Source organism: Battus philenor, unplaced genomic scaffold (assembly GCF_028537555.1).
Source record: "Battus philenor isolate CCGP_79_NKW_IND1 unplaced genomic scaffold, ilBatPhil1.0.hap1 SCAF_9, whole genome shotgun sequence".
NCBI lineage: Eukaryota > Metazoa > Arthropoda > Insecta > Lepidoptera > Papilionidae > Battus > Battus philenor.
In genome coordinates, this window is record NW_027181759.1 from 4,379,723 (window position 1) to 4,402,477 (window position 22,755).

Genomic DNA, 22,755 nt, shown 5'->3' on the forward strand with positions numbered 1-22,755 from the left:
AATGAATACAATTTTTGTTTTCTACATTTTGTAGTATACCGTACGAGATTTGTATTACTATTACTCTAATTACGTATGCCTAGCTTCAAATATTATTTTCTACCGATGATAAAGAATGGTAAAATTTGAGCGCCTAAACCTTCATGACTCAGAAGACGCACCTCATGGCTCATCGCTGAAAAACTTAAGAATTTGATTTAAAATGTTAAGCTGTAGCATTCAGGATTAAGAAAACCCTAATCGTAGCCAATTTTCGGAAAAAGACGATAGCTTAAAAAACGACATAAACATCACAGACTAATCGTTAAGAATTAGTTTGTACTTAAATTAAAATAGTCTCTTAAGAGTTACACACTCAAGGTTCTTATAGTATAAGAAGTAAACTAAGAAATAAGTAATACTGGGCAGATCATGCAAATCGCCCGAAAACTAAAATGTTTTTTTTTTATTTATTTAATTAACAATTTACAATTCTTTGTGGTAAAATATTTGTTATTGTGGAATTATTTTAATTGTTTTAATAAAGTTGTCTTCCAAATATTGATAAATTTTAACAAACTTATTTAGTAAGTCATACAAGAATAAATAATTGATTTATTAAAAGTAGATAACAAAAATAGTTCACAATAATTCTTCCAGCTTTTTTATTTCTTTTTTATCGAAGAGAATAAATACATTTTTTGTTTCAATTTCTTTATTATATATTGTACAAAAACAAAAAATATACAAAACTTATATGGCGATAAATAGTAATGTTAAAAATGTTATAAAAATTGTTTTATTAGTATACTGAACCTTTATCTAACACGGTTAAATATAAAATTTGTTTAATTTTTTGATATTTTGAATTAGATTACCTTTTACAAAAATGTCTCAGTAAAGCCGATCGATATTGTACCTTGCATCGGCCCAATATACCCTCTTAAATTAATAAAAATGAAATGTACATTGAAGATACTTATTGACGATAACTTAAGAGTTCTAAAATTATTAATTGAAGAAAAATAACTCATTGTAATAATAATGTTATACATGTTTCTATAGAATAAAAATACATTGCTTGCAAAGTTAAACTAAACTACACATCATAAATAGTACGTAGATATTATTATGTTAACAATAGGCATGGTTGATGTGCGCATATAGCTTGTTTATGGCAGAAGGTCATGATACAAAAAGGTTGGATGAATTTAAACCTGTTGTAATAATACAATACATGTATGTATTAATGCGCAAATGTATACAATATATACGATTAAAGATTTTACTTACTCATATCACTAAAAATCTTTCATTATTCGATATATCTTTATATTATCAATAAAAGATTTGTTTATAGAGATAAAATACAAATTATATTATATTCTGTAAACAAATTACATTACATACTGAGGCGTGTATAAAGTAAAAAATACTAAATCAGTATAAACGTATATAATTTTTTATAACTTAAAGTTATCAATTCGACGTAAATCATGTTTGATGACGATATTTTAACTCCGTCTTAAGCTACGACAACCTCATTTTTCCGTCCATGCTAGCCGGTTTACATTTACCATCAACCAGTACATCTGGCACAGCGCATAGAGGACGTCGCGTTTCCCGCCTCTAGATTTGCCACAGATAACTTTCTCTGGAAATTATCCCGTATACTGTAAACTTCCCGCGTAAAGATAGCCTTATTAACTAAATGTTGTTGTGATGACAATCGTGCTTTGATGTTTTATTATTGAACAATAACTTTTTATTTTGGTTAGTTTTGTACTACATTATGTGACGCCCTTAATATTTGTTTGCTTATTGTGAAAAGTTTCTATAGAAAAGTATGTCCACGATGTGTAACCAATACCAGTTTTTTTTAATTTTAAAAAAATTTCAACTTTTCATATAATCTTTATTTTAACGATTCTGAAATAAAAAATATATAATTAATACAAATATTTGCGATTGTAATCTAGAAATAATTTTTTTAACCAGGAAAATGAATTGGAAACTATTAACCTTTATGCCATTATTGGTGTTAGTGAAAAGTCAAGAAACATGCCTTTCAGCAGAAGAAGAGCCTTACCTCCTTTTCGGTACTAAAACTTCCTATATCTTCGCGAACAAAGTTTTTCCCAACACAAGAGTACAGGATGTTCCCGGTAAGTAAATGAACTGTTCCGATATTATAAAAAAATATTTACAATTGCCAGGACTAAACAATTGAGTTGTTTGAAATACATTGTTTACTAGAAAGTACAGTCCCACGCCAGCTGCAGCCGTGTGAGCGTCTTTTTTGTTCAAATTAACGTAAAAATTAATAAGATTCAAATATTCATTTATTTATTTTTAACTAGTTATGTTTAATCTATGTGGTATTGTTTAACTTGACATGACTTTAACTACGACCAGTTTGAGTTTAAATTTTAAAAATGTTTTTAATATTATAATTTTACTTTTAGAATATTCTATGTCATCTCTTTGGAAGTATACAACCGATATATATAAAATTATATTATATGGCGGTGTTTTACCGCCATAAATTTATCACAACAAAAGACAAAAATTGTGATTCAAATTTTTTTACGATAATTTTAGTTTTAGCCCACATCTCACAGAATTATTTTTTTTATTTTTATGACTTTATAGTACAAAGCGCAACAACATGATGTTGTATGTAGCACACCTAAATTTAGTATGCATAAAAGGTGTATCACACCTGACTACATCAGCGATTCTCAACCTTTGTTTAAATAAGAATGTTGTTAATAAAATAGTTGTAAAAGCTTTAATGCGGTGAATGTACAGCACATTTACAGAAATGTATTGTCCAATTCCTATTCCAATAACAGTATTTTTAGCATTTATAAATAACGTAATAATAATATAAACTTCAAAATTCAGAATACATATTATAGTTAATTAGTCTTTACTATCTGACTGCACAGATCGACAGAATTCGTACTACCAGAATTTATTGACCTGTGGCATCCCGATAGTAAAAAAATAGGTGTAACATATTTTATTTTTAGTGCGATAACTATATACAGGCAGGATGATTGGAAATAGGTGTAAAGTTCTTACATTTTTTCTAACAAATGAGTTGAACGCCTTTAAAGCCTTGGGGCCTATAAATCGTACTGAATAAATATTGACCAAAATACCATACCTTATAAAGATTTGTGCTACTACGGAACTAATTATAAATAAGTAAATAATTGTTTAAATAAGTAACTAATAAGTACTATCTGACTAGAGAAAGTTGATATTTTTATAATAAACTTTACCATTTTTCGAAGGACAAGGTTGAGAACCACTCTGCATTGTAACCCACAAACGGTCTATTGGAAATTTTATGCCGATTATTACCTTCGGAGGTTTTATAATAATTTCAATCGTGATATTGTTTCTATTTGCATCTATTTGCTTCTTTGGTTGACTTTATTTTGAGCAAAAAAAATTTCATAATCACATGATAAAATAAAAATATCAGAAAAACAAAATAACAGAAAAAAGTTCGGTAAAGATTAGATTTTCTATGACCCCAAAGACTATATAATTTCTTCAAACGCCAAATTTAAATTATACACATAATTCTAAAAATATTACAAATTCCTTGTTGATAACTGAACTATTAATTTATCTAAATTAATTTTTGAACAACCTTTCTGAAACGGTATGTACATATATATTTTTATTTATATTTATTTTTTATTTAACATTTTTATTTTCATGTTTAAAATCATTTTCATTTATATAAGTGTTCATGAGTACAAATTTATATATAAAATAACAATAATAATTTCTAATGATCTATTCGCACATATCCATATTTCATCTTTCTATAATAATAATTTCTTTATATACAGGATAATTAGAAACATCGATCAGTAGTAGCTCAATGGTGAAGGACTAAGACTTGCGATCGTAGGTCGCGGGATCGATACAATCTTATATATTTCACACTTTGTGTTTTAACTTACATACAGGTTTATTGTATATCCCCCCACTAGATATCTTTGGGGGAGGCCTATTCCTTGCAGTGGCTGTCAATGAACTGAAATGACGACGACGATTAGAAATAAATACTTTAAATAAGCATTATATTCGTAACATGTAATTTAAAATGAACTTTCCAGACTATATGCGTTAGATTGAATGCAATAAAGTTGAGGAAAATGCAGAAAATTCGTACCACCTACCTACCACCAAATTTTATTCTGAAAAATATCCTTTTTAGTCTGTTGCGGAGACATAGAAAGGGTTTTTCCAAACTCTTCAGTTTCAAAGGCAGTAGCCTAATGTCTCAGCGTCTTAGGCTGCCTAGTTCTGCAACTGGGAACAACAAGGGAAGGAGCCTTATTATCAAAAAGAAGCGTGTAGAACTAATTCTCGTGCCAGTGCGTGAATTAGGTATGATGATTGGAAGTGGGCGTGGTATAACCTTCAACGTCCGGGTCTCCATATAAGAATAAGGAGTTTCGATGTCCTATCTCTCTTCCTCTCCGCAGTTTCATTTTAGAACATAACTTATAAATGGAACTCCTACGGTAACAATGTTAAGTCTGTAGGAAAAATATAAAGAACATTTCAAAGTAAAGATTAACAATAGATATTCATTATTTAACTATTCAAATTATCATTCACGTAACATCATTATAGTGACCATTTAGAAACTAAATTCAGATTGAACTCCCATATTGAATTGAAACCCGGATGGATTTTTCTGCAGTCACTTTACCAATATCCTTAATGAAGAAGTAGAATAAATAATTACCAAGCTCTAGTATCACTTAAAAGCCTTCACCATATAATTATTTTTTCACAATTTTCTTATTTAAAAAACTGTGTGAAGTGTTGTAAAGTAGCAGTGGTAGCCTAGCGTACAGAACTGAAACTTGTAATCGCAGATCGTGGGTTCGGTACCGGGGATACAATCTTATAAAATTCACACTTTGGGATTAATTATATAGGATCGCATAATCGCCATCCACCTATCCTCTGGAAACTTGTTTGTGAGCAGTGGCTCACAAACAAGTTTCCAGAGGATAGGTAGCAGCGTCTTCTGCGTATCATGATACCACACTGCAATCGCCAACCCGCTTGCTAAGCATGGCGATTATGGCATATCCCCCAATACGTAGACAAGGCCTATGCCTTGCAGTGGGCATCTATAGTCTAAAATGACGACAACAATGCAGTGTATTGTATTACGTACATGGGGAACCCCCTCGAAAGAGTTACTAATTCTAGGAAGCTTTAATAGCATTGCGACAAAGTTTAGGAATCGACACTATTTGTAGTATTCATAAATCCAAAAAATTATTGGAAAATACTGACAAATAGATCGTCAAAATTTTGACATATAATCGCCAATCGCTAAGTCGACATTTGTATTTTGTACCTCACTCCATAATATCGGCATGTTCACATACGACTGAAATAGATAATATATAGAATGATCGATTACAGTTAAAAAGTATAAAAGCTTAAAAATGGTGAATGTATAGCTCATTTGGTGTCAATTATTTATTGAACAAGAAGTTATTAGCATGTTTCATTCCAATAGAAAGAAAACTTTATGTAACATATTATATGATTACTTTATCCAAGATAACTAAAAATATATGTTAGTTTTGAAGCTTTTTCTTAAAATTAGTTGTATATCCACGCCGCTGTTACATTTATTTCAAATCATAATGTAGTTATAAAACAATTTGGTCAAGTTGATCTTCTAAATATATATTTATATATACATAAATATATATATTTATATATAAATACACACATATACATGTACCGTATTAACCATTAAATAAGCATATTTATTACCATTACGATCACTAATGACCACACCCAAATGATCACATAGCCCGTTACCACATCTGTTACACTATTTACAAGTAAACTTATGTAGCTGGGCCTTCTCGTGCGGTCGTCACTTGAGAACGCGGCTATGTATTAATTAAACACGCTTGATACTGCGTAATACACCTATACCAGAACTAAGTGGTCGTGACGAAACTACGTATAAAACACCCTTTTATGGCTTTGAATGTGAATCGATCTGAATAAATTATGGTTTCGGTAATAGATTTACCCAATTTTGTAATTTTGCTTTTATATTTAACTTAACATTTATTTTAAACAGTATTTAGTAGATTTTTATTTAACCTGTCAGAATAATTATACCACGATTACCATATGCATGTATGCATTTTTAAAAAATATACAAGACAAACATGTTTTAAATTTTGCGTTGTAAGCAATTGAAAATTCTAAAGCATTTCCTTATATAATTACATTGTAAATGGGAAAAAATACGAAATGCAAAAGCAAAGAAATTAAAAAGAAAAACGAGCAGTTATAGCTCAGCGGTTGCGGTTTCCATTCCCGGGATCAAACCATATAATAATACTCACTAGGTGCATTAATTAAGATTGTCACTGCTCACAAACAAGTTTCCAGAGCATGGGCAGCAGCGTCATCTACGTAAGATAATACAACACTGCGATCACCAACGCGCCTGCCAGCGTTGGCGATCGCAGTGTTGGCGTGGCGATTATGGTATGTCTACCCATAGATATCTATGAGTAAGATCTATTATTCTTTGCAAGAGGTGTCTATTGGCTAAAACGACGAGATTGAGAAAAGATAAAAATGAGAAATGTATACAGCCTACGTTACGAAACAAAAATTATATCACTATTCGACTTTAAGTACTATATTTATCAGCTTCTTTTTAGAACCTGTACCATATACAGTTATGTACTATTATTTAATTTATTGAAAAATAAAAACAAGTAAAAATTTTGTAGAGCATTTTCCTTTACTTCTTTTTTTATTCCGATAATCATCTACTGCAAGTCATAGGCCTTCGCAAAAGACGGCAAGCGGGTTGGCGATCGCACTGTGATATTACGTTACCTGAGTTCCTCTGAAAACTGATCCCTCTGTCGCCTCGTGCTACACACACGGGAGGAAATGGGGTGGGCCTATTCTATACCGGACCCCCGCCGCCAAGAGCGATGTCTATTTTAGAAATAAGCAAGAATTCCAGAATGTTCAAAAGTGAATTATGTCATTATACAGACTTTTTTTAATTTTAACGTTTTATAATACGAAGGACAACGCAAATAAGGTTATTAAAAACTGTAAAGAATTGGGTGCAATAAATAAAAAATATTCAAAAAAAGAAAAGTTTATTTTTTAAACATAGTTGTGATTGTACAATATCAATATCACAGATGGTTGTTAGAGCCTTAAGGTTTTTGAAATGAAGAGCACAGATCGTCTAACGCAGCAAAAGACATCCACGCACAAGACGAGCCCACGATTTTTTTATAAAAGTTGTCGGAAGACGAGATACAAACTGCTTCCGACCGGCGTTATTGGACATATAGTGCGAGGACGGCTGTATCTTTTGATTTTTCATATAAAATCTAAAATAAAAGCCTTAAAGACAACAGACACTTGTCTGTTGACCATCAAACACTTCTATGCCCAATCTCCTGCAAAAACCTGTAGATTACACAAGCATATTTAAAACAATTGTGGGAATAAAATCGCATTACATTAAACATTATCAAACACATCTGACGTAGATATTTAACGTCCTACAAGTAATGTGTTAATAATGTGCTATTCAATAATGGAATCAGTTTATATATGGTTACAAGTACGCAGTATTGTCTATGCAATTAATACTGGTATATCGTTTTCAGTTATCAAAAGCAGATATCGACTCAGGAATTAGGAAATCCTCAGACGAGCGAAAGTAATACACATGACCTTGTTGATTGGTAAATTGAAATGGCACTTGGCAGCCCTCAAGGTTGGTGGAGACCATGAAGTATCTTCAGGAAAGCCCATGTCTAACAGTGGATATCCTACGGATAAAATGATGGTGATGAAAAATAGCTATAATGCACTTTAAACTCGTCGTCTGTTGAAGTAAAAATTTAACTGTCCAAATTGAAGCTCATGAGGTCTTCGAGCATAGTTCCTAGTCAAGTGTCTTCAGCATTTTGCCACCGAGAACACGATATGACACATTGTCATTTAAATAAAATCCTATTATATTTTTCTCATACTTTTTTTAAAAACAGAAGAAATACTATGATTTCAGCCGTGCGACGTCCACCGATGGACATAGACCTACCACATAGATATTTGATAAGACCTGTTGGAACTGTCCTGCATCCGGCATCTTCCAACGGCTTCAACAAGGTTATATTTCCACTATACGGTTGGAAGACCAACGCTATGTCAAAAAGCTATACTTGCTGGTACGCTTCGAGTGTTGCATAATTAAAAAGAATACAGTTCAATAACTCTAATATTAAAGATGTACGTAATAAAGAAGAAGTTTTATATTTTACGGGTGTTTTTGCTATAAATTTGTCTATTTTTTGTTTATTTTCATTTCAACGTCAACCTATTTCGACTAACATCACTAGGTACGCAATTTATTCTATAAATGTTATCTATTGTTTAGACAAGGTCTAGTTTATTTTTATGCGGGCGAAGAAAATCTATGTAAAACAACTTACAAAGGATCACTAGAAACCTAACAGCGACAAATACATAACATTATGTAAATAATAAACAATGCTTTGAAACGTATTAATAATCATCTGGATAACGTGTAAATATAACTATTTGATCACGAACTATGTAAACAAGGCGATAAATAGGTGCTAAATAATGAACATATTACTATAATATTATATAAATTACCTTTTTACTTTTCTGATCACACTTGCGCCTTTACCTATATTCTTATTCGTGTACTATCGTCAGATTGGTCTGGGTCATGCTCGGGTAGGTTCTGGTGCCCATGCTTCTCTCTCTAAACGTCACCATGTAGCTCGGTGTTTGGCGAAGTGTGAGCATTCATTTACTCACTTATTAGTGACAGCTTTGATTGTTTATCCATCTCTCGAGACCGCTTGCCTTCCACTTCTAGCATCACCAAAGTTCCATTGAGTACTCGTTATGGGTGATATATCCAAAGAACTTCAGAGTTGGTATTTGCACAGGCGACGATGACTTCTCTTTTATGTTGAGTTCTTTGAGAATTGAAACTTAACAAATATACCAAATATTTATTAAAAAGAGGAACCTAATTATTGTCGATACCGGTGTATGAAATTTTTGTCATCATCATTATTCTGCCGTAAGACGTCCAAATTTTCGGTGTGTAAATAGGACTAATTTATCAGTTCTTTTATGATGATATTTCTAGCTTTGGAAAGAGCAATGTATAAGATATTCGACGACATTTGCACGTAAGTGTATTTTGCGTAGCGATGCATGTAAACTTGTCACCTTGAGATATAAAGTTACAAATCTAATTAACCCAGTAATTTCGCTTCCTACAACGCCTTTCACTTATTATATATACATACATAAATTTTATATATATATTTATATACATTTACATCTATACATATATTTTTTTATACAAATTTTCAATGCCGGAGCGACAAAAATCAATAGGTTTATCTGTAAAATATGTCGACAGAAACTACATTACTTTCCGGTCCCCCTAATATAGTTTTACTCGTGTAAACAGTCTGTAAGGCAGGATATAAACATACAAACCCGACAAAGAAGAAAAAAAGTACATTGTAAATTATGTAGCAATGTCGTTAACATACTTCTTTAAGTTATTAATTGACAAAGTTGACAACCCGGGTTTGGTTGAACCGGTGAAATTTTCCGTGCATGATAATTACCTCGGCTTCACACTGTTGCTGAAAAATATAATATTTTTTCTGTACTCTATAGCTAATTACACTAAGATATAACTAAGCTCAATTTATCATAGCAACACCTTTTCGTGACGGATATAAACGATGGACGTTCACAGCTGGACATAGACCTACCCCACAATTTTCTTAAAGATACGGTTGGAAGCGACTTCAATCTAACGTCTTTTGACGGCCTTAACGAAGTTTTCTTCTGTTTTTGAAGGCCTCACGTTCACCTTAGAGACAACTTAGACAAGGACTTTAAATTATTGTTAAAAATTGTATTGTATCATTCTCCTTACATTCTTCTCACTTTCTAATACACCTTCCTTCTGTCCTTGACAATTTCTTTTTTTTCTTTCTCCTATCTTCTTTCACGTATCGTCTTCCCTTCTGTCATTGCTAGAGCACAGATTATTACATTATCACAGTTTATCCAACTTTTATTAACATTTTTTTTATTTATAATATAATAAATAATTTTCTTTGCATTAAAACTCTTTTTGTATCTTTAATAACCTTATTCGTTATACCTGTTTTTACTTGCAGGCACGCCTTACCGTAGATCTTATTCGATCCTTTTACTTTATCCCCGAGTCTTATTTTTATTTCTAGTGCACTGTACCACCTTTCTACAGAACTCTAGAAAGACAGGAGGACATTTGTCGTCGACCGCCTTAAAAAGGTTGTCTGTCCACATTATAGATGAACGTCCTACGCCGCGCTTGCCAGTCGGTGTTTTCCACTTTACTGTCCAATGCCTCTAAAACTGGCCAATTCGCAGTGCTGCTATTGGTGCGGCTTTTGTTCATACACGGATCTCACCATAAGAGAAATCTCAAGCATATCCTTATCTATGGCTCGTTGAGGGACTTTAAACTTACAAAGAAGTCCGAAGTCCGAAGAGACAACAAATTTCAATGCCGATTATTAGAAAGTAATAAGGCATTAAATCGATTTATTTATTTACCAGCCTGTAAAAATAGTTGTTAATGGTAATTAAATAAATAAAATAGACACACTGCGTTTGAATATAATCAAAATAAACTAAAATACAATGAACATTATGTAAAAAATAAGTCATCTAAAAAAAATGTGCTCATAATGCTTTAAATGCTTCATTACACCGAACAAAGTTGACCTAAATGCTCAAGTTGAGTTAACACATCGCAGGCCACCCTAGCGGAAAATGTAAGGGTGCATATATGAAACTACGTATTATGATTTAATAAAATTATTCCTTTTTATTAAATAAGCACTATAGTTACTTATACATATTATTTCAAGTGACTAATACGAGGAATATCGTCGATTTATAAATTTTAGCATAGAACAAGGGACTGCAGGAAAAATAAATAACTTTTCTTATTCAAATTAATTGTACTTCACACCGTGAACAAGTTTTTAATGAAATCAGGCGTTACCTCGCGGAAGTCCATCCTAAGTAAGAAAAGGACCAATATTCAGCCACTTCCGCACATGCAGTGGTAATCGTGCAACAAAGTGCACCGCCCGCCAGCCCGCTGATAAATGCGTATGCGGCAAACAATGCGAATCACACAACCGCCACCGCAAAATTAATCAACACGTGTTTCACCCCTCCACGGGGCATCTTCAGGAGTTATGTTACACCGATTAGTGCCAAACACAGAGTGAACAAGTTGACAACCGAGAGAGTTTTAGTGGGAAGCAATCACTCATAACCTTGTCCTCTCCAGAGGCAGAATTTCTTGAACAACCAGAAGATTTTGTCCCGAAATCAAAAATAAAACGAGATCATCGTCAGCGTTGTTATTTTTCTCACAGTTCTCTTACTGTTGTACAAATCAAACAATAAAGTTCAAATATCGGAGGCACTTTATTTTATATATTGGCATCAATTAATACTGGTGGTTTTAATTGATGTCATTATATGTAGATTTTTGAAATTGTATATCAAAGATTTAGACAGAGTATTGACACTATTGAAACGAAGTAATACTTTTCTCGTCGTTTTAGCCCATAAATGCCCACTGCAAGGCCACTGCCTTTCCCAAAGATTTCTTTGAGGGAATCTAGCATAATCGACACACTTGGCAAGGGGATTGACAGTGTGGTATTATGGTACGCAGACGACGCTGCTGCTCATCCTTTACAAAGTTGTTTGTGAGCAGTGACAATCATATATAATAATGCACAAATCGTAAATTTTATAAGATTGTATCCTAGGAATCGAACCCGCAAAATACTTTCGCAAGTTTTAAGTCCTCTACCACTTAGCTACCACCACAAATCGCTGGCATTTAATAAATAAAATTCTAATTATACAAACATCGTCGTAAAAAATAAAAAGATCCATAGATCCATAAAGATCCTAGTTGGAGAATAAATAACACAATTTTTTTGTTGATTTCAAGTACTCTATAAATATAAACTTTATATTATATTTAAACCGTATATTGTATAAACACAGAAATGTATACTAAAGTGATAATATTTAATACGCATTTCATACTAAAACTATACCAGAATTTGCGTAGTGTGTTATTAATATGGGAACCGAACCCACGAAATATGATCGCAAGTTTTAGTCCTCTACCGGTTACCCCTGCCCATATTTTCAAATTTTATTTTTTTCATTCATCATATTTTTGTGCATGTCTTTTAATACTTGGCCTTATTTATTAATTCATTACTCTTAGTGTATATTTTAATTCATTTTGTCCTGAAACCAAACTCAAGGATGTATATTTTTTTATTCTAACTACTTCACCTGTCATGTTTACCCACAGATAATAAATAATATTGAACTGTCTATTTACACTTGTGACGTTTTTGAATAATTTAGATTATTATATAATAATATAGATTATGCTGATAATGATGATATAGTGTAAATTCTTTATATTATATATATTAATAAACAGCAATGCTAAAATTATACTATCTTAAAACAAGCCTTCATTCAAATAGTATAAATTCGTACGTAAGGTCATTTTAGGTACATGTACATGTCGGTTGTATCAATAGGCCGACTCACCTCTTTATGAGGTCACTGTTTAACACCCAAGATGAAGTTGTATAGTAGATGGTAATTATATCGGAAAATTTTGCTGCGATTTAACGCCTATTTTAATTCTAATATTAATTTATACAGTGTAAACAAGAGATTCGGACAAAAAAACTAAAAAAAAAAACTGGTGATAACATATACAGGCTGATTTGATATAGGTGTAAAATTTTTAAAGCCGTGAATGAATATCCCAGAAAAAGTGTTTTCAAAATTTTAATTACTTTATATTAAAATTAATTACATTATACTTTGTGTTGCCAGAAGTTATTAGCCAATCATAATCAAATAGAAAAAATATATATATAACACATCTGGATGTGACCACTTTATACATGGTGATTGTAAATAGGTGTAAAACTTATTAAAAGCTTTTTGATGTCAAATAGCTCATACGTTATTCCCTTTAAAGTGTTTTCACTTATGTAACCAATAATCTTGTATAAACCGACTTGTATTTAAACCTTCATATATAGATCATGTGCCATTATTTTAGCACTTAATACAATGATATGATTTTAGAATATAAATATTTTTCAGGTTGTCAACCAATCGCAATATGGTTGTTAAGCCGACACGGTTCTCACAACCCAGAGACGAACGAAACCGCAGCGCTGCAAGCGTTGGCGGATCTCAGGAACAACATCATTGCCAACTATCGGAATGGTAACTTCAGAAATACCAACGTAAGTGAACATTTGAGAAGAATAATTTACATTTTTTTTTAAATATACACTCAGGCCTCCGAACATTAATCTACTGACTTTACTGTTTCTTTGTACATTTCGTAAGTTAAATCTAACATTTCATATTTATTATTATTTTTATACTTTTTAATGATAAAAGCGACATACACAGCAAAAGGCCATCACGAGTTTCCGCCTCTAGCACTATTTAAATAATTTGGACGTACAGAGAAATCTGAATTCATAAAAAAATGTTACTCAACAAGCTTTTTTAGGTTTTTTTTTATGGCAACCTTTTTTGGGGACCTCGTGATAACCCCAACACGTGGAATAGGGACTTGGCTTACAGAGGTTTATTAATTTTGTTAGGTTATAATTTTTATTTTCTCCTTCCATTCATACAATTTCTCCTTCTATTCTTCAACTTTCTTGTTTCGTAAATTCTTACATTCTCTCGGCTTTTTATTTTTGAAAATAACGATACATTATATCATCTGTCACTATTTACTAATGTCTTTTCTTTACTTTTTATTAGTCAACACCTTATCTATTTATTTTTTTTAACTTATAATTTTATACAATATTATGACAGTAAGCCTCAGCGAGTTTAACAGCATATGTAACAATCTTACAACAATATTACCTCAGTCTTACAAAATATATGTAAATTTAAAATATAATAAATTTTTTTTTGTTTTATTATGTTCGGGAAAAAAACAGTACAATAATTAGCTTAATACTGTCAATAAATATTCAGTAACGGTCGAAGAAACGCACTGGATGCAGGCCACCAAGCTTTTGAAAATCTATTACGGTACACAAAGGACGCTGCTGCCTATCGTTTTGGAAATTGATTTGTGAGCAGTGGCAATCCTATATAATTATTGTATTGTGTATAAGACTGTATCTCACCGGGAATCGAGCCTGCGATCTACGATCGAGACCTCTACCGCTGGACTACCACTGTTCTACTTGAAAGTATACATGAAAGAATTTATATAAATGAGTATATATCAAATAACATGTAATATACAAGCTTTGCCTAGTTTAGATAGAGCACTATGTAACGATATAAAAATACAATAAATTCTTAGTAATTTAATGCGTATTCATTGAAAATGTATAAATGATGAATCTTCATAAATGTACTTTATTTACAATCGAAACACGTACATAGTCCAAGAGACAACACGTCCAAGGTTTATATACAGACCTTGGATAGTGGACAGTGGATAATTTCACATGCAATGCAAATGTTTGTTAAGAACATTTAAAGGAATGTTATCTTTTGATAAATAAAAATCGTTAACTGTTACAGTTCATAAATATATACTAACATATTAGGGCATCACACTGATTATCCTAATTATTTATATCTTAAAATCAAAAACTTATTTAGTCCGCCCTATATACAGTGTTAATAACACCCTATATTATTATTTATTTATTATAAATTAACAAGCTTTGTAATTAGAGAAAACATAACTTCTTGAGAAAGATTAGGTTATGCGACATTTCTATTTCTACTCTTACTAAAATTAAGGTAAGAAAAGGACCAATATTTAGCCACTTCGGCACATGCAATGGTAGTCGTGCAACAAAGTTCACCGCCCGTCAGCCCGCTGATAAATGCGTATGCAGCAAACAATGCGAATCACACAACCGCCACCGCCAAATTACTCAACTCGTGTTTCACCCTTCCACGGGGCATCTTCAGGAGTTATGTTACACTGATTAGTGCCAAAAACATTCTTACTTAGGATGGACTTTCGCAAGGTAACGACTGATAGCATTAAATAGTGTAAAAGGCACCTCAGGGGTCCCTAGATTCCCGGTAGACTTAGCGTGACAAAAAACTGACGTAAACGAGTAAGCACAACACATAGCCGGGGGGTCCACGAAGATATATAATGTATGAATAATATATACGAAGATATAATAATAACTAAAATGATGGCTTGACTTCATGTATCAGTGTAGGTAGTTATCATTTTAAGAAACTTGGCGACTGTTACTTGAATATTCCGTATTCAATACAACTTGACGAATTATTGGAACTCAGCCGCAATGAAAACTTCCATAGTTAGATCTATTTTAATAAAAAAATCAAATAATTTTTGTTGAGTTCTAAGAATATAATATAAATGTAGCTAAAGGTCCACCGGAATAAATTAAATTTTGAAAGCGGTGTAAGAGAAATAGTCTCAAGTTTACATCTTAATTAATTAGTAATTAATATAATTGATTAAGCCGAGATTCTCCATACGGAACACAACCCCGGCCTCTCTTACAGTACGTTGTGTATCAAAACTCTTTTTGAGATGTATCGTATACATTACCTCTTGTGTGTTTTTTTTTTTCATTTAATCATGTCAAAATGAGGTAATATTCGATTAGCTTTAGGAAAACTAAATGAATGGTGGAGCACATCGCTCGTCCAACCGAATGCTGGTGAATGTACATCTTAAAGTTTTCACACCTATAACCAAATCAATCTTTGTAATATTTTCATCAGCAAATTATAAGCTTATTTAACGATTAAACTTATAAATCACGAGTAAAATTTACATTTATTTCAAATCAAACTGGAAAGGAATCAATTATAACAAAACTATTATGTTAGAATATTTAATGGAATCAGGCATTACCTTGCGGAAGTCCATTCTAAGTAAGAAAAGGACCAATATTTAGCCACTTCCGCACATGCAGTAGTAGTCGTGCAACACGTAGTAGTGCAACAAGTACACCGCCCGCCAGCCCGCTGATAAATGCGTATGTGGCAAAAAATGCGAATCACACAACTGCCACTGTCAAATCACTCAACACGTATTTCACCCCTCCACGGGGCACCTTCAGAAGTTATGTTACACCGATTAGTACCTCTGTGTTTGGCACTAATCGGTCCTTTTCTTACCTATTATGTTAGAAATTTTCTCTTTATAGGTGCCTTATCAGTATAAAACCCGGCAGAACAAATATAGGTTATCGTGTAAACGTAGTATTTAAACAATTGTGTATGTATAGCAGGGATTTGTGAAAGCTACTTGTAAGCTGTCGATCAGAGGAAAAGTGGGGAATTTTTAATGTCAACACCCTTTTATCATTATCATCATGGCTGCCGGTAGACGACCACTGCAAGGTATAGGCCTTTTCCGAACATCCTTGATGACCAGTATTGTGCTACTCGCACCAATGACTTCCCGCGATCCACTTAGTGGAGGGACACAGCGTCCACAGGCTCGTGTCCACCACACGAGAACCTTTCGACTCCAACAGCCGTGCGGCGCAGTTGCGAATGCCCCGCCCACCGCTATTTCAGACTAGAAATCCTTCGAGCTACATCGGTGGCTTTCATTAATTACTACCCGTATTTCATTTGTATAAAATAAACGTACATTTATTATCTATGTATCAGTTATTTTTTAAGTAAAGAATAGCCGCCGAAAAATTTTAAACCGAATTTTGAAGTTTTGTCAATCACCCGCATCAATTAAAAACAATTGAACGATTGTCATTTGTGTTCATATTGGTATGGTAATACGTTATCGTTTTTACAAATTGTACACGCGTATTAACAAATATATTTTTATTAAAAAATAAACTTCTTTGTTGAATGGTCTCATTCATTATTATTTCAGCTGTAGGACGTTCATTGCTGGACATAGTCGTCTCCCATAGATTTCAAATAAGACCGATTAGAAGAATCCAGCTTCCAGCATCTTCCGACTATGCTATGGCCGTAGAACTGATGATCGGTGGAACCTTAAGGTTCTAGAGTGGATATATTAGTCCATAAACAGCAGAAAAGAAAACAGTCGGAAATCCATCCATACGATAGACAGACGACTTTATCAAAGGACATTCTACGGCTGAAATGTTTTCACGAGTGTCAGACCAAGCCGATTTTCGAGAGGATCTGGGCTGGACTTCTAACTCAAGGGCGCCCGAGAGTGCCGAACCTTGACTTGGTCGGTTGGTATTATCTGGCTAGTATTACTTCCACTTCGGAAAGTGTCAGCGCTGGAAGAAGAAGCAGCGAAAGAATTCCAGCAACACTTTTGTCTAATGATCGGGGTTTGACGACCTCGGTTCTGACGAAGCGAGATGGTTTTCGAACGGTTGGAAAATTATTTAGTCATATTTTTTACATAGCTAGACTGATGTTTTTTCTTTACCATAGTCACTATGATGCGTCAGTAAAGGCGATCGAAATCGAGAGAGCTTGGTGGCCTCCCGATCCGGTGAAATAGTAGCGACGAGCCAAGAGGTTTTAAGTTAGGCGCCTTCTGCTCCTTGTCATCTCAAACGTACGGAATCAAAATTTAAAACTTGAAAAACTTATTTTATCCAATTACGTAAAGTCGCTGACCCACACAAAGCAGGGGGAACAAGATCCCCCCCCCCCCTCCTGAAAACGGGGGCCAAACACGAGGAATCTGCAAATGCTATTGGGACAGCAGTATAACTCTAGTCCAAATAAATAAAAAAACTGAAATATTGATGATGAGTAAGAAACATAATATTGTATAGATTTCTTTCGATTCTAGCAACGTATCTGCACCTCGGACTTAAATCTACTGGAGCGTTGGGTATGGTCTCCCGGACAGAACCCATCCTTTGCTGGTGACCTTACTAGCGAAGGGTACATCTCCACTCAACAGCTGGCACAGGCTTGGAAACAGAAGTACCCTGGTCTACTGACTGAAAACCGTCATGATTATTTGGTACAACACTTTTCTAACAATTTTTTGATATGCCATTTGTGAGCAGTATAATGTTATATTTAATAATATTACAGTTTAAATACGTCGACGATCTTCGATCTGGTACGACATTCCGAGCCTTCAGTGAGGGTCTGTTCAAATCTCAACCAGGAGGTAGTGATGTGCCTAAAGAAAATGATGAGAAGACTTTGAAGGTAAAATAACACTATCTTACAAAATAATTGCATATATACTAATATATATATTACATAAATAAATGTCATTATGTTATTATCAGTTTATGTACATTATCATAAATTAGTTGTCGACTTTTAAATCTTTCTTCATGCATAGAATTTAGATTTGAAAATATTGAACTTTGCAGTAAACTCACTGGCCTGTATATCGCAGAAATCTAGGTGTATTTTTTAATGATTAGAATCTATATTTCGCAGACATTAGCGTCCGTGCCTTTGTTTTTACTGTTACATTAATATTTAATATTTTCTTTTGGTCACGTTTTTTCATACTACAATTTTCAGTATGTCTCTTAAACTATTTCCAAACTTAAATAGTAAACTATTCAAAACTAAATTTGTGTCAACTAATTTTTTTTTTAATTATTGGGTCTTTTTTATTTTTAACGACGCGCTACCAATGTCCAGTTTTTTAATCAGGATCAGGGTGGTTATTACTCGTTTGTTTACAATTTATATATTTTATTTTTATATACCATGAAACAAGTAATATATGTAAGTATTTCCCAAATAGTGCATCTGTGTGATTGAGTGTGTGCGTATTCATAGTTTGTGTACAATAGTGCGTCATGAGGAAGAGTAATAAATATGGGATACATTATACAAGTTACTTATTATAATGCAATATAATTAGGTATATATTCTTCAGTAGTGTTTTTAAAAGAGTGATGTCAAATATGTCGACACCACTAAAATAAGTTTGGAAAAACTTATGTTTAACTAACAGCACAATAACGTCTTTAAAGATCCATACACTCGGGCAGATCAAGCGGCATCTCTCTCTTTTTTAAGTGTAGTCAATGCGTGGTTATTTACCCGCATGACTTGTAAACTTTCGTTTACCCTCAACAATTATAATTTACAACCAATCGATTCGAAAATTAATTAATTGGTTCTTATTCCGACACAACCGAGCGGCGTTTTTACTTCACGTCCAATGATAGTGCGATGCATTCGACTATTAGCGCCATCTATCGGCGTCGTATAACAACCGTAATTACAAAGTTCCGATATGTATAATATATTTTAATATTATTTATAGCCCTACAAATACTGTCCTGCATGGGTGAAGGACGTAGAACAGAACAACGATACGTTGAGGCAGATGAATACATTCCAGTCTAAACAGGAGTACAGAGAAGTAAGTATATTATCAGCGCTGGCAAAGAACGGCAGCTCATTGCACTCAGTTAAAGGGATAGAAAATATAAATAATAAGAAAATGTTAAAAAAACGTAAAAAGAAAGTATAGTGACTTTCAAATAGTTCTTTATTTAAAAAGGAAAACTTTTATACATAATCATGTATTTAGAAAGGATTATTTTGAATAAAAAATTAAAATCAAAGATGATATCGTCCATTAATCGGAAGAGGTTTTGATATGAGATGTAACGCTTTTTTAAATTATTTTTGTCAAAATAATAAAGTAAGTGTACATTTATCTATCATAAACAATAATTTGACCTGTCCATTTATATTTAAAATTGCGATTATTCAATTATTATACTAGAGACATCTACTGCAAGACAGGCCTCCCCCAAAAATATCTAAGGGGGGTTATAATATAATTGCCGAGATAGGTTAGCGTGTTGGCGTTTGAAGTTTGGTATTATGGTACGCAGAGACGCTACTGTTCATCCTCTGGATACTTATTTTGTGATTAGTGCCTATCCTTTATGGTTTATGCACTATGTGAATCATATAACAATGCTTCCTGGAAATCGAACTCGCGAACAACGGTTGCAAATTTCCTTCCTCTACCGCAGGGCTGCCTGGTCACTGCTTCCTAAATATAATATTTGCAACAAAGAGACATTACGTTAAAGTATATTTTATGTATTAAGGCATAAAAAAGAAGCCTAAAGAAAGGTACAACGACCTTATCTTTATTTTTATTGCTTAATTATGTACATCAGTATTGTTCTTATATTTATTAATATAACCACATAGGTCAGATTTTCATTTATGTATATATCTACTATATTATAGAATGTCTGGGTAACATAATTTGGATTTCTAATTCAAATGAAAAAAATAGTATAACTAAACATTTATTTCGATAACAAATAAAGATAAGAATTGTGTAGATTTTATATTTTTATTTCATGTCGTCTACCATCATTTTATATTACAAAAGTGTATTAATATATTTGTAACTGATTAATCCTGTACCTAGATGTTGAGCAACATATCGCTCCGTCTCGGTTTTAACTATGACATCCAGTGGGACGTTGTATATAACATGTACCAGATGTGTCGCTACGATAAAGCATGGAACGTAGCCCAGATCTCTCCGTGGTGTGCAGTGAGTATATTTTGTTATATAAACCCGTTTTTTAGCAGTGGACTGCATAAAAAAAATATACTTGTAGAGTAGCTATAAAAATAGATATATTAAAAATCTTTTAAAATATGACTTAAAGGTTTTTTATCATGGCCAAAAGTTAGGTCGAAAGAATTAAAAATAATAGTTATAAAATTCAGAGCGTTGAAGGCGCTTAACTTTAAACTTAAAGGTTCTCTAATGAACCTCGGCCCAATTCGATACATTAGACAATTCACCAGATTGACGATGTTAATCGTTTTACTATTTTTTTTTTTGGTAGGAAATTTAGCATTGTTTATAATCTATGCTATTTTCGGAAGTGTTTAACATGTTATATCTCTTTAACGTAACTGTCACATTTAATTTGTGATCGATATACGTAATGTATTATCTTAAATATTTTAGGCGTTTACCAAAGATGATCTTCGTAGAATCGAATATGCGGAAGACTTGGAAACGTATTACAAATACGGGTACGGATCACCTACGAACGAGAAAATGGGCTGCACAACAGTTAAAGACATGATGGACTTCTTAAAGAATCACGTGGAACATGGTGAACAGTAACTTTTATTTACAATCGCAATATTCCTAAATTAGTTTTCCTACCAAACGGTAGGAATTTATTTATAGGGTAACATTTGTTTAACAAATGTATATATTTTGAATTATTCAACATAGCAACAAGATCTTTGTTTATAAAACATAGTCGTGTTAGTTAGACCATTTATAACTCTAAAATAGCTGGAACATATTTTTGCGTTTTTTGGATTTGTCTTCGTTACGAATAGGATAATAAGTATTTAAATATAATAATCGTCAATTAAAAATATCAGTCTAGCTGTGTCAAAAACTAAGGTAATAATTAGCCGAACGTTCGAAAACCAACCGGCTTCGTAGGAGATTGGTTCATATAACAAAAACTCGGCAAACTTCGATTATTCTAAATAGAAGTGTTGCTGGAATTTCTTCCGCCACTTGCTTTCCCACCACTAACGCTATCCGAAGTGACAGTAATGTTAGCTAGGTAATCGCAACCGACCAAGTCAAGGTTCAGCCCCTTCGGGTGCCCCCAAGCTGCGATACCCTTATGCAAGCAATAATTAATTTTAATATTTAGTACTTCGTATTTTGAAAACGCTGTTTCTTACAATTGAATCATTACGTTATTTATTAATATTAATTCAATGAAAATAAACTATACATTTACCCCTATTTTTAGTTAACCTATATATTTCCAGATGCTTTATTTCTTTCGCATCCAACGTTCGTTCAATTACATAGAACTTTTTTTTATAGACACGCCACAACAACCACGCACACATATTCAGTTCACGGAAGCGCCTACAATACTCCTTACGTTAACTGCAATGGGACAGAGACGGGATTCCGCACCTCTGACAGGTGACAACTATCATACACAGGCTATACAGACAAGAAAATGGAGCACCTCCATAATGTCGCCGTTTAGTGCCAACATCGCCGCTGTATTATACAAGTAAGTAAAACAAATTAAGGCCAAAGTAGAATAGGATTTTCAGAATTTAAAATTTAAATTTATTTCAGATGTTCTCAAGATGGTAACTTTCAAGTAAAAGGTGAATATCAAGTATTATTCCTTGAAAACGAAAAACCTATGAAGCTGGACGGCTGTCGCGTAGGTCTTTGCGACTGGAATTACGTGAAAAACAAATATGGTCAAGTTTCCGACACTTGCGATCTTAAATTTTGCAATAGTGCATCAAATCTTAACGTACATATACCTGTCACCTTAGTTTTAATCGCATTCACCATTAAGTATTTAAGTTACAATTCTTAAATTTCATATTTTTTTATTTTGTCAGAGTAACGATTATTGTTACCATTGTTTAAAAATATTACTATATCACCATTTAAAATTATATGTAGTAACATCAGCACTTACTTAATTATTATGTTTTTTTTTATTGTTAAATGAATACTGTACAAGCATTTGTCTCTTTTTAATTATAAAATAA

General features: G+C 32.8%; 1 protein-coding gene across 2 annotated transcripts; it reads left to right on the forward strand.

Moving 5' to 3' along the window:
* Positions 1-1,161: 1,161 nt before the first annotated feature.
* Positions 1,162-22,755, forward strand: LOC137932463 (multiple inositol polyphosphate phosphatase 1-like). Of its 2 annotated transcripts, none has more exons than XM_068776083.1 (10): positions 1,162-1,218; positions 1,978-2,144; positions 13,327-13,472; positions 18,020-18,196; positions 18,271-18,390; positions 19,475-19,573; positions 20,609-20,737; positions 21,164-21,314; positions 22,058-22,256; positions 22,325-22,755. In XM_068776083.1, coding segments are annotated over exons 1-10 (1,443 nt in total). In that variant the 5' UTR covers positions 1,162-1,216; the 3' UTR covers positions 22,578-22,755. The 2 variants fall into 2 exon arrangements, with proteins under 2 accessions (XP_068632184.1, XP_068632185.1); XM_068776084.1 differs by lacking the exon at positions 1,162-1,218 and adding an exon at positions 1,559-1,752.

What these genes read in the sequence shown, in the direction of transcription:
- LOC137932463 (XM_068776083.1), top strand. An exon ending in ATGATGAGAAGACTTTGAAG is followed by an intron (nt 18,391 to 19,474) that starts GTAAAATAACAC and finishes TATTATTTATAG; the next exon opens with CCCTACAAATACTGTCCTGC. An exon ending in ATCGCCGCTGTATTATACAA is followed by an intron (nt 22,257 to 22,324) that starts GTAAGTAAAACA and finishes AATTTATTTCAG; the next exon opens with ATGTTCTCAAGATGGTAACT.